Source organism: Pelodiscus sinensis, chromosome 1, assembly GCF_049634645.1.
Source record: "Pelodiscus sinensis isolate JC-2024 chromosome 1, ASM4963464v1, whole genome shotgun sequence".
Lineage (NCBI taxonomy): Eukaryota > Metazoa > Chordata > Testudines > Trionychidae > Pelodiscus > Pelodiscus sinensis.
This window is the reverse complement of record NC_134711.1, coordinates 71,771,084-71,784,624: the sequence shown is the minus strand read 5'-3', so window position 1 is coordinate 71,784,624 and position 13,541 is coordinate 71,771,084. Positions and strand designations below refer to the sequence as shown.

At 43.2% G+C, this 13,541-nt stretch overlaps 1 protein-coding gene across 4 annotated transcripts in view; it reads right to left on the bottom strand.

Annotated features, from left to right (window-relative positions):
• Positions 1 to 13,541, bottom strand: part of ACSS3 (acyl-CoA synthetase short chain family member 3) — a 126,654-nt gene that overhangs the window by 21,653 nt on the left and 91,460 nt on the right. For all 4 annotated transcript variants that reach the window (XM_006118478.4, XM_025182327.2, XM_025182328.2 and 1 more), the window contains 2 exons: positions 11,236 to 11,331; positions 6,609 to 6,672 (listed from right to left, as the gene is read on the bottom strand). In XM_006118478.4, coding sequence (XP_006118540.2) covers positions 6,609 to 6,672; positions 11,236 to 11,331 — 160 coding nt within the window. The remainder of the gene's footprint in view (positions 1 to 6,608; positions 6,673 to 11,235; positions 11,332 to 13,541) is intronic.

The following is a 13,541-nucleotide window of genomic DNA, read 5'->3' as shown; positions in this document are numbered from 1 at the left end:
GTAAGCTGTGCGTAGTACGTACGGAATTTGCTACTCTTGTAGAGTGAAGAGGGCTGGTGGAAAGTGCATAGTGCTTAGTGAAAATTTGTTCTGATGTCTGTGTAGCAGCAGCACATATATAGTCAATGGGAACCTTCCTTAGGTAAGCGACCAAAGTGGTGACTGCTCTTGTGGAGTGTGCATGGACTAAGGTATGTGGTGATGATTCAAATCATAGCACATTGTGATGCAGTCAGAGATCTAATGAGATAGTCTTTGAGATGATATCTGATGCCCCTTGCTATGTTCCACAATGGAGATGAAGAGTCTTGGAGATGACCTAGAGAGTCTTATTCTGTGGAGGTACAAGGAGAGCACCCTGCAGATGTCAAGTAGGTGCATCTGTGCCTCAAAGGGGTTGGAATGAGGCTTGGGAAAAAATACAGGTAAGTGTATTGTTTGATTAAGATGGAAGGCGGAGCGTACTTTGGATAAAAACTTCAGAAATGTCTGTAGAGAGATTTTGTCCTTAAAAAATATGGTGAACAGTGGGTCTGCCATTAGGGCGGCCATATCTCCCAGCCGACGTGCTGATGTTATTGCAACTAGGAATGCTGTTGTTTTGAGCGTAAAGTGGAGAAGGAAGCATGTGGCCATAGGTTCCAATGGAGGTTTTGTGAGCATGGTTAATACCAGATGTATGTCTCATGGTGCCTGTGAAGCAGCAATGTCAGGATATACAGCGTGTAGGCCTTTGAGGAACCGATTGGTTGTGGGATGAGCGAAGATCGTGGTGTCGTTGACCATGATGTGGAACATTGTTATTGCTGTGAGATGTACTCTGAGCACATGGAAAGGTGGGATTTCTTGAGATGAAGTAAGTATTCAGCAATTGAAGGTGGGGGGATCCTCCAGCAATATATTACGGGAAGCAGTCAAATGTACAAAACGAGACCATTTGTTACTGTATGTCTTCCTCATTGCAGGGGCCCTCCTATGGAGGAGTACATCTCATACCTGGTCTGAATATTGTAATTCTATGCCCATGAATGATCAAGGTGCCACACCTTGAGGTGAAGCATGAGAAATTGTGGACGGGGAGCTTCGGTTCCTGGTTGGAATAGTATGCTCGGGTTGCACGTGAGTGTGATCAGGTGGTGCAGAGTAATTCTGTTCAAAAGGGGAAATCACAGTTACTGCGACCAACAAGATGCTATTAGGATAACTCTCACTTTGTCCTTCTGTATTTTATTGAGGTATCCTATTGAGGAGGGGAGAAGGAGGAAATGTATAGAACAGGTGATTGCCCCACTTGAGGATAAGAGTGTATCTGAGTGAGTGCTTTCCCAAGCCTGCCCTGAAGCAATAAAGGCACTTTTTGTTTGTTCTAGTAGCAAATAGATCTATGGTGAGGGTATCCCCACTGTGCAAATATCTCTGCCAGAATTGAACAGTCAATCTGCCACTCATGATCTTGTGGAAGGGCTCTGCTTAGGTATTGGCTATGGTGTTTGGAGTGCTGGAGAGATGGCATGCACTTATGGAGATGCCATGAGTAAAGCACAAGTTCCAAAGTGCATAGCTTCTGCACAGAGGCAGGGATTGTGTCCTTGTCTGTTTACATAAAACATACAGGTCATATTGCTGGTATATATCCTGACGTGTCTTCCAGTGATGTGAGGTAGAAAATGCTGGCATGTGAGCCAGATGGCCCTGAGCTCAAGAACTTTCAAGTGTAGCTTTCTCTATGCCAGAGTCCATAGGCTCTGAGTTGTAAGGTCTCTCATGTGTGTTCACCCCAGCCTGTGAGGGAAGCATCCATCACTGTGGGTTCTGGGGGTTGAAAAAGTATTCCTCTGCATAAACTGTACAGCTTTGTCCACCAGAGTATTGAACTTTATACTGTGTTGGGAGCTGACAGTGTTTTGGTCAGGGAGTGTAGATTCAATCTTAGCCATCCCTAGAGGCACCTCATAAATAGATGAGCATTGGTGACCACAGGGTTGTAGGATGCCATGTGTCCCAGGAGTTGTAAACAGTCGTGCACTGTGACACTTGGCATTATGCAGACTAGCTCGTAGATCCTTAGGACTCTGTCGGGAGGCAGAAAGGCGCTGGCTGAGGCAGAGTTCAGGTGCACCCCAATAAATTGTATTGAATGAGTCGGTGTAAAGACTGAATTGAAGCAGGGGTTTTCCAAAAGATTTTGGCAGGTTTCAAGAAAAACAGCTATGAGAAAGCGAGATAAGCAACTATCACTTGTTAGGGACTAGACACTTGCCTAGGCAAGACATCTAGAAGTTCCAACACTGCCATAGGTGATAAGAAAGAAGGGGGGAGGGGAAGGTTGGCAGTGGTATGTATGCACTGAGGGTATGTCTACACTACAGCGCTAATTCGAACTAACTTAGTTTAGTTAATTCGAACTAAGCTAATTGGAACTAACACATCCAGACTAAAAAACTAGTTCGATTTAACGTTTTGCTAATTTGAACTAGCATGTCCACACAGAGTGGACCCTGAACCGGGGTTAAGGATGGCCGGAAGCAGTGCCGGCAGGGCATCAGATGAGGACTTAGAGCGTGGAGCTGCTGCCTCAGGCTAGCCGAGGGCTGTGCTTAAAGGGACCCGACCCCCACCCCGGACAGACAATTCTCGGGGGTGCCCCGCTTGCAAAGCAGTCCTGGCTTGGAGTGCCCTGAGTGCCCACACTCGGCACATCACAGCACTCGGCCATCAGACCGGCTGCACTTGCCGCAGGCTGCCATCTGGGGAGAGGGGACAATTGGGGGGCTGCAGGAGAGGTTCCACCCCCAGAAGCCCGGAGAGCCAGCCCAGTCCTCCCCATCGGGGCTCATACCCCATTGCTCCCTCACCTCCTTCCACTTACCCCTTCCTAGCCCCCCTTCCTGATGTACAAAATAAAGGACAATTGTGTTCAAAAATAGAATCTCTCTTTATTGAACAAAACTGGGGGATACTGGGAAAAGGAGGTGGGAGAGGGGAAGAGAGAGAGTGGGAGAGGGGAGGGCAACTACAATGATGAGGGGTTTGGAACAGGTCCCATATGAAGAGAGGCTAAAGAGACTGGGACTTCTCAGCTTAGAAAAGAGGAGATGTAAGGGGGATATGATAGAGGTCTATAAAAGCACGAGTGGGGTAGAGAGGGTGCATACAGAAAAGTTCTTCATTAGTTCCCATAATAGAAGGACTAGAGGACACCAAAGGAAAGGAATGGGTAGCAGGCTTCAAACTAATAACAGAAAGTTCTTCTTCACAAAGCAAATAGTCAACCTGTGGAACTCCTTGCTGCAGGAGGCTGTGAAGGCTACAACTAGAACAGAGTTTAAAGGGACGTGAGATCAAGTCATGGAGGTTGGGTCCATGGAGTGCTATTAGCCAGAGGGTAGGAGTGGTGTCCCTGCCCAAAGTTTGTGGAAGGCTGGAGAGGGATGGCATGAGACAAATGGCTTGGTCACTGTCTTTGGTCCATCCCCTCCAGGGTCCCTAGGGTTTGCCGCTGTTGACAGACAGGCTACTGGGCTAAATGGACCTTTGGTCTGACCCAGTACGGCCATTGTAAGCTCAGGGCTCAGGGTCAGGGGTCTCAGTGGACCACCTTGATTTTCATGCACACCTGCTCCTGGGTGGCCAGGCTGGCAGCTCCCCTGCCCTAGATGGCCGCTTTCCTGTGCCTAGTGCGGAGGTCGTGGACAAGGTCCACGATGTCTGCACTGGACCAGGCGGGTGCCCGCCTCTTGCGGTGCTGGGCAAGCTCCCGGGAGCCGCCAGCCTGGTCCCGGGAAGAGGGGGAGGGCTGGGGGGCATCGGGTGGCTGGATCGAGCCGTGCCAGGTGCAGGGTCTGCTGGCTGGGTGCTGGCAGGCTTGCACCTGGCACGGGCACCGTAGCCAGCCCGTGCCCCTTTAAAGGGTCCGGGGCCGGGAGGGGGCAGACGAGTTTCCCTGGTGTTGGCCAGAGTGGCCACCAGGGAAAGCTGGGGAGGGCTAGCCTCCCACTAGTTCGAATTAAGGGGCTACACAGCCCTTAATTCGAACTAATATGTTCGAACTAGGCTTAGTCCTCGTACAATGAGGTTTACCTAGTTCGAACTAAGCGCTCCGGTAGTTCGAATTAAGTTCGAACTAGCGGAGCGCTAGTGTAGCACCTATCAAAGTTAATTCAAACTAAGGGACGTTAGTTCGAATTAACTTTGTAGTGTTGACATACGCTGAGATAGTGGCACCACTCTAGGGGGCTCCACAGCCAACCCTACAGGAGCTGCTAAGGGAAAAAGTTTCTGACACTCTTGCACACAGCGCATGTACAACTGATTGGAATTGACATGAACAAGCACTCGAAGAAGAGCCTCAACCTACCCATCCTAGCCTTCTTTGTTTTAAGCTTGAATTTTCAACAAATCTGGAACTGCTCTTTTACATGTCCTTTGTCCATACTCTTTACTGTGCATGTCACTCACTAGCATAGATTTTGTAGACGCACAGGGCTTGAAGCCCAGCAACCAGAGCATTTCTCGTTGCTGGTGGTAGAACCCCCAAACGTGGAAAACAATCAAATTTTAAATTTAATGTATTATTTACTACTATTATACTTGACACCCAGGAGAGAGAGAAAACTTCTGGTAATTAACAGGGGTTCCAACAACTGCCACATGAGACATGAAGGAACTGAGGGGCATGGGAGCAGCTCTGCCCTTTATATCTGCATGCAGCAGCACACAGAGCAGAAGCTGCTCGAGCAACCGAATGGGTTGTGTTAAGAGGAATAGTTTCTGATGGCCCTATTTTATAAAGTGTTCATTTTGTGATTAAAACTGATATTTTAAATTAGGGGGTAGAATAAGGACTTGAACCAGAGATCTCCTATATCCCCAGCTAATGCTCCAAACACCTCGGCTGTGTCTACACTGGGCCACTTATTCCGGAAAATCAGCCGCTTTTCCGGAATAAGCTGCGAGCTGTCTACACTGGCCCTTGAATTTCCAGAAAAGCAACGACGCTCTACTGTACAAAATCAGCCGCTATTCCGGAAAAACTATTCTGCTCCCGGCATAAGTCCTTATTCTGGAACACTGTTCCGGAAAAGGGCCAGTGTAGACAGCCCAGTAGTCTTTTCCGGAAAAAAGCCCCGATCGCGAAAATGGCGATCGAGGCGCTTTTCTGGAAAAGCGCGTCTACATTGGCCACAGACGCTTTTCCGGAAAAAGGGCTTTTCCAGAAAAGCAGCCTGCCAATGTAGATGCTCTTTTTCCGGAAATACTTATAACGAAAACTATTCTGTTTTAAGCAGTTCCGGAAATTCATGCCAGTGTAGACACAGCCAGTATGTATGGTCTTAGTTATGCTCTTGTTCTCCTTCTCCTGCTCTCTAGATTTCCCAACAAAACCTAACTGAAATTAGTTGCTTTTGAGCCTATTGCAAGTAGATGTCATTTAGCCAAAAAGGTTCCAATGTTAAACTTTCAATATGTTCTTCACCAGCCTTTTAAAGGATGCACTCCTCTCCTAGATTTTACTGAAACAGCAGTAGATTGATGCATTGTCATAGGGACATGTATTTGCTGAAAGTAAGACTAGATAATAAGTCACCAAAGGGTACCTGACTAACCAAAAGTAACCCCAACATTCACCTGTAAATCAACCAAGAAATGCAACTGGCATATGCCATGGGAGCAGACACAATGGAAACTGAAGACGAAGAGAAAGCAGAAAAGGAGATAAGAAAAGCAGTCAGTACTTAGAGTGGCTTTCAGATGAGGCCCCTGTATCTAAAATCTCCTTTGAGGAGTGATTTGGGAAAGTATAAAAAAGGGAGTGCATTTTAAAGTGACTTTTACTGTTGACAAAACACACCAGATTGGAGAGAAAAGAGTGTGCTGTCAAGTATTATCAAACAGAAGGTATAGCATAACAATTAATCTTTTTCCTATGGAGTCTTTCAATGCATGTCCCCCATCTGAGCCATGGTTATTCTGGGGAAGGGTCCTAGTCATCCTTTCCATACAAACCATATTTGCAGACACTAGAAGGGCTCTTGCTTTATTAGGATTAGCAAACAAGCATTTTACACTGAAGAATTTGCAAATGCTGCATTAGATTTAGCCAGTTAGGGACAATGAAGCATCAAGCAAGCATTGATTCATTCTCCTATAAATTAAGCATACAATTTTATGACACTGAAGAGCTCCACTGAATCAGGAGGAAGTCAGAGATGTGGCAGTGTAAACAATGGAAGTAGTTCCCAGAATTCTGTTCTCTAGAATCACAGTAATTAGGCTTGTTCTTATGCTGGCAAATAAGAAACATAGCGAAGAAGTCTGTGATAAAGGGGGAAGGGGGAAAGCAGTTAAACGCACCAAGTTATCAGAATGAGTTTGTTTTAACCCTTTTGTACTAGGTGAGTTGAGTGCTCCCATATTAGTGTTGCAGGATTAAGTGAGGTCTTTCTAAAAATCAACACCACATACAGCCAGGCTCTTCTACTCTCATCCTTATTTGCCACTGCTATTTACGTCTTTGCCAAAAATTAATAATGTGCTCTCCTCAACCATTTTCATATAAGTCAGCTCCTCTTAATTATAAGACACCTTGGAAGTTTTGACTTGCTTACTTTACCACAATATTTCCTAAAGTCTTGGCCTTCACTGGTTGCTTGTTGTCATCCAGAACCATCACTGCAAAGTAACAAAGGAAGAGATCATTTTTCTCACCTGTAACTGGTACTTTTCAGATGGACAAGGACAATCTCTAACAGCTGGTCTACCTGGAGAGTTAGTGCAAAGCAAGACAGGTTGAGAAGCTACAATGCACTAACTGGTTAGGTAGATCCCTACTACACAGCACTATGGAACATCTATTGTACAGTAGCAGGTCCACACAGCAAGCTAGTGTAGATTCAAACCCGGACTTGCTGAATACTAACTCATCATGTCTACAAACCTTAATTTGATGAATGCCCACTGATGTCACACTTAGTGTGGAGAAGGCACTGGCAACAGAAGGAATTATAGATTTTTCTGAGTACCAAAATAGATGAGCTAAAGATTCCTGTTTGCATCCCAGCCACAAGTACCATAGGCCTTAAACTAAAGAAGCACCTGGTAGGGGTAGAGGCCCTAAAATTTAAAAGGAAAAAAAAAACTCCAGTGAAATCTGAATCTCCAATTAAAAAAAACATTTTCAGAAGTATGGCAGTGAGGTCATAATCAATATTAGTAAGGCTACATCTACAGTGCACAGTTATTTCGGAATAAGCTATTCTGGAATAGCTATTCCAAAATAGTTCATTTTGAAATAGAACATCTACACTGCAGGGATGCTTCAAAATTAGTCTGAGGCAGGCTTCCCTAATGTAGACATCTATCTCGATTAAGAGCCCCAGGAGGAATAACTTAGAATGGCTCTGGTGAGGGGCTATTTCGAAATAGCGGAAGTGGAGCATCTAAACACACCTTATTTCGAAATAGCTATTTCAAAATAGGCATTATTCTTCCTAGAACGAGGTTTACAGAAGTCAGAATAAGCTGCCCGTTATTTTGAAATAACAGAATTGCTGTGTAGATGGTCGTATAGTTATTTCGGAATAACAGCCACTATTCCAAAATAACTTTGCTGTGTAGACACACCCAAAGTGATAGCAACTAATGTTATTAGAGACTGAAGGAGTCCACTAGATATGGGATTAATGAAACTGTCTGTTTCCAAATGCACAAGATGTGTCTCTGATTTGACAAACTCTACACAGTGAAACCACTATCCTGACAGGGAAGGACTGTGTTTTTTCATACTACAGAAAGATGAGGTAAAGTGATATGTGATTTGACCAAGCTCACACAGCAGGTCAGTGTCATAGCTGGGACAAGATCCAGAGACCAACTCCAATGCCCGTTCCATTGATTCACAATGCCTTTGTTACAATCTTTAGTAATGTGATTATATTTCAATAGGGAAAATTTAGGTTCCCAAGGACAGAGCCTAGAACCTCCTATTGGTTACAGTGTTCATCTAGGAAATCTATTAGAATCACTTCCCTACTGCCTGAGAACAAGGGAACGATGACAAACAACATTTTGCCCATGGCTGTGGTACCCTTATCTGTATTAACTGCTCAGAGGCCTAGCTTATAATATTTAATGAATAGGGATGTGAATGGTTAAAAAGTTAACCAGTAAGCATCACCTTTAACTGAGTGTTGCTTACCAGTTATGGTTAACCAACCATTCATGGCAAGCCCAGCCCAGCTGGAGAAGCGCACTTTAGCCCAGCCCCAGCAGCCCCGGCCCATGGTGGGGTGGAGCACTCCAGCCTGTCCATGGTCACCTCCCCTCCCCTATTTAAGATGTTAATCGGTTAACTGATTAAATAGGATATACAATTAAGAATGGCTATTAGAGATACACCATTAAGAATGGCTAATGCTTGTAAACAGCAAGTAGGGGTGGTGGTGAAGAGAGGCATATTAAGACTTCACAGACAGGACAGATGTGGGTTTAAATCAGGTTTGGGCAAGATGTGGCCCGGGGTTGGACCTGGCTTGCCTAACACTTTGATCGGGCTGAAGACTGTATCTGGATGCTTTCTATTTATATCCTGCTGCCTGGGCCACAGACTTTCCAGGAGGTGTCTCAGACAGAAGGATCCTATTTAAAGGGCCATTTTAATCACAGAAAAATCCCATGGTGGGGTTTGAAGGATTAACTCCTTTTAGAATCTTTGCTCAAGTTGGGGTGATCGCTGTTAAGAGTATTAGCATGTATGTAGGGTCTTCTCTATTGTTTTCTCTGTAATGCTTTTCACTTTATTTGGGCTCGCTTAGGAAGAGTGGTGTAGTAATATGTAAGTACAAGCAATTATGCCGTTTACAACATCTGAAAAGAAAGCAGAGAGTAGGATGTTGGCCTGTTCAGCTTCCCAGGCATAACACAGTGTACTCAGGGAACTATGCAGCCAGGGAAAACCTGTCCAGGACTGGAGGGGAAAAGATGTGGGTCTCTGCCCAGGAGAGGTGACAGTGGAGAGACAGGAAGCCTTAAAGGGATCCTAGAAGGGAACATAGGTGCAGTTGACCTGATCTGAAATAGTAACATCCAGCCAAGGCCATCCTGCTACAACAACCCTGAACAATTATGAAGAGAATTGAGGAGAGAGCAGAAATACCCATGTCTGCCAACAGACATTTCAAGTACCATTGTGTCTATCCAATGCACAGACTCCATAACTGCTGAAATTAGATCTTTACTGTCTGAAACCACTCCTTCAGAAAGGACAGTGATTTTAACACCAGCATAGCCAGTCACAGACAATGGATCAGAGGCTTGGCATAAGGACAAAAACAGCCAGGCCCCAAAATTGGAAGGGTTAATTAGACAAAGAGAAGCTATCCTAAGAAAGGTTCTGAGAAGGATGAATAGGAACTCCAAAGTCATCCTGTCTCCTCTATTCGAGGGATGTTAACAAGAAGCTTTCATTCTCTTGGGCGACTACAAATTCTGTAAAACACTAATTGTTGCTTGCACCTGTTCAAGTAACATAAGAAAAATCCATCAAGTTAGACTTGAAAAACTCAGATTCATGTAGCAGGATTCATGTAACAGTCTTGCCCATACCACAGTTTCAACAACTTATTTTTTTTAATGTTCATGTTTGCTTCTATTTGGTAGACAAAAATCAGCCAAACTCTCCTCAAAAATGTGAACACTTCTGTAGATAGCTTGACCTCAAAGAAATCTAATTATGTTCCCTTCTTAGAGTAATTCCTGTACACTCTGGGTCAAAATCAGTTCCTAGGTATAAAAATATTTTAGAATTCTTAATCTCATAGCTGTGCACTCAGCATGCAAATACCTTCCAAACAATGAAAGCTCTCTTTTTTATGACCTATGCTGGTTCACAGCCTACAATTCCTTACAGCTAGAAATAAAAATGCTGCACAGATACTGAAACATAGTGTTCTTAACATCTCTCTCAAATATGAGCCCCTTTACAAGTCTGAACACAAACACTGTCTTGTTTGATAAAATGAATGGGGATGTGAGGTGACTACAAATAAGCTATGTTGCTTTTTAGTTCATTTAATATTTGTAGAGGTCACAGATTTCACATGAAGAATCATCTTTATATACTTAAAATCAGGTGAGGTTTTATATTTAATTGTTGTGCAGAAATAAGATCAGATCAGTTTGTTTCTTAAACATATATATACACAATTAAGCTCTAAGAAAAACCAGTAAGCCTATAAATAACACATGTAGTCCTAGATGTAAACTACAGGTGTGGCAGCATGTTCTCAAAGCACTACTGAGCTACACAGTCTAGCTACTAGTTCCTTTCCACTGGTCATAACGATGAGCACTATTAACACTATTTTTCCTAAACACTAAAAACCTGCTGACTATAATTTAACAGTAGATTATGGCAGATTTCCGTTTCAAACACTCAGTGTTTGGTAATATCCATTGCCCAATTGTATGTAGGCACTGCAAACCTTCAGACTCAACAGTATAGTGACAACTGCCACAACCAGTTCTTCATGCACTTTCAAATTTCTGTGTAGCAGAGAAATGTTGGGTGCACAAGGAATGCCGACTCAGACTGACAGTTGAAAGGTGGGAAGGAATGTTTTCTAATAAGACAGATTGCTAAGTGGCTGACCTTATGAGTTTTGGAGCACTTCCTGAAAGATGCAAGCATTTTCTAGGAATACAGGATAAATTAAAACCCATATAATCGCTGTAATTTTAATTGTACTTGTAATTGGAGCCAGAATTAAGAACTAATGCTTTTGCTCCTGACATAGGTCAAAAAGTTGCATGCGTGCATGTGAGAGAGACAAAAATGGCTTTACATCAATCCAGAGGCCACTAGGCTGGTTCCAAGGAGCAACATGGAGCAGCATCATGGATGCTCTAAATTGTGCCAATTTGTAATATATATACTTTGAGCTCCAGGATGTGCCACCTCCCAAATCATGTTTCTTTTTCCCACCCAAGATGAGGAGGAAGGAAAAATAAAAAGATGGTGAGGAATTGCAATGTTGACTCTATGTCACATGGACATTCACCCAGTTAAATAGCCACTTAAGCCAGAGAGATGAGAAACTGATGGAACAGAGACCAATATTGGCCCTAGATTGTTAAAGAATAACTATAATCTTAAGGCCTGACCTTTTTAGGCACCGAGCTCGCTCTCAGTAGCGTGAGCAACTTCCTCTCCTATTGATATACACTGCACACTCTTACCATTGTATCCTGGCACTGATTTTCCTGCCTGTCCTGGTGGAGGTGTTGTAGAGTTTCCCAAACCAACACAGGAAGCAGTAATTGCAGATCCAGTTTCTGTTATGTAATGGAAGGAAACTATGTTAGTTGCAGCTTGTACATAGCGGCATTAAGTACTTATTGATGACAGCTTGATTTCTAGTTTGAAACATTGACAATACATTCCCAGATGAGCAATGAAAGATTTAGAATTCACTGGACTCTTATAATATGCAGTGAATGCAAATGCACCACAGATGTCAGCGTGCATCAAAAGGCCACTTTTCCATTCATCAACAGTTTTAAAAAAAAATCTGTATTGTACTAAGTAAAAAGGAACCTATAGCTTATTCTGCTGTGGAACAATAAATTACATGTTTTCAAGTATCTATAGATGAGAGGACTGCTACATAAGATTATTTTATCATATATATTTTAAAAATTGATGCATCAATCAAAATCATCAAGAGGAACATTCGCTAGAAAACATACTAAACCAGCCTTGTCTTATTATTCTACATCTCTGTTTAGATTATGCTAGGGCTTTCTGTGCAGGGTGTATATCACTAGACAACTGCACATTTCATAGCTTCTGTAGGCTGAGCTGACTGCACACACGAGCATTCCTCCATTCTACTCAACAAGTTACTAGTATGCCATCCTCACATTCCCCTTCATTTCAGGGATGCCTTCTAACTCCCCCAACATTCTCCATAATGCCTGGGGTTCTATGTGTCTCCCTGGCTCCCTCACTTCCATTCAATGGCTCTGTGTGTCCTCATTTCTACTTCCCCCATCCATGCCAGAAACTCTGAGACCTCCCCAATTCTTGCCTCATGGCATAGACTCTGTGTGAACCTTAATTTCCCCTATACTAGATCCCATAAATTCCCTCTCATCATGGATTGTACGTCTCATTCCATCCCGTATACCAAAGATCCCTCTATTCCAGAGGCTCTCTGTAGGCTTCCAACACCCATTTCTTCTTCCTCATTTTTCTGTCCATCTGTGACATAAGTCATTCAGGGTGTCAACGTGTTAAAATATTAGCAGGATGAGCAGAGATGAAATGGGAAACCATCATTCTGGACGATACTAATGGGTGCTTTTATTCCATTTGATTTATAGACAATTGGAGAGAAAGTTGAAATGGTTGTTGTGCTAAGCAAATAGCAGGGGTTAAATGTCTCTCATTTTCTTCCTTTCAGTTTTTCAATTTTCCTTGTAAATCAGCACACTGGGGCCTAAAATATTTACTGCATAGCTTGGAATCAGTCAGATGAAACATTTAAAATTCATGGTGTTACATACAGAGGAATGCAGTTGTGCAAAGCCTTCACAAAGTTGACCACCTGTATGCAAAATTCAATATGGGACTGAGAAAAGATATCCCTTGAGAGGCTCAAAAAGCAGACAACTGCAATATTTCTCAATGTCATGCTACTCTGCAGGAAGATCAGCAAGCAGCCCATGTTATGGAACAATGGATCACTACTTTATTTGGAAATGCACCAGATAGTACAGGGGTATTTGCTGAGGGTTCTTATTGAGAAACCTCTTTGGGAATCTACATGCTGCAGCTACTTGGTGAAGAAAGGAAAAATAAAGTATGTAGTAGTAACAGTATACAATAAGTGTGGCCGTGCTGCAGTCATGGAGTGCTAGATTAAAGCTAGCTCAGATGCATGCACATGAGCTGCAATCAAATCCCATGACAGCAATGTAGCCATAACTTAAATGTCTAAAGCCACCAAAAATAAACTTGAAGGGAGTGCTGGGGGCAGGAAGCCATTATTTCAATATTACTGTCCCAAAGTATTCAACAAATCATGAGTAAGGCCCCAAAAAGCATGATATTTGATATGAATCTTTAGTGCTCAGATTTTCAAGATCCATCTCCCCACCCAGCCTGGGTAGGAATTTATTTGTATTAAAATGAAAGCTGTAGTTCTGATGTCATCTTATAACTCCAGGAGCTTGGGAGGAGGAGAGGAGGTTAATTAAAACAATTACAATATTCACAATAAAACTACTACAAGGGTTGTCTGTGTTTACAGGAGTATTGCTCTTCAGCAGCCATTCTGGAAGGAACCTAAGTCTGTATTCTTGCTACAGAGGCTTTCCAGGTTGCCAGATTCTTACAAGAGTTAACAGCTCTGGTGGAGATTAATACAGAAAATTTAAAAAGATCCTTGTTCAAGTCTACTGGCTTTACCACATATGCAGGGCCCAAAATGAGCTGATGTCGAATAGTTTTGGTCATTGATGCTGATGGCAATCACTGGAAT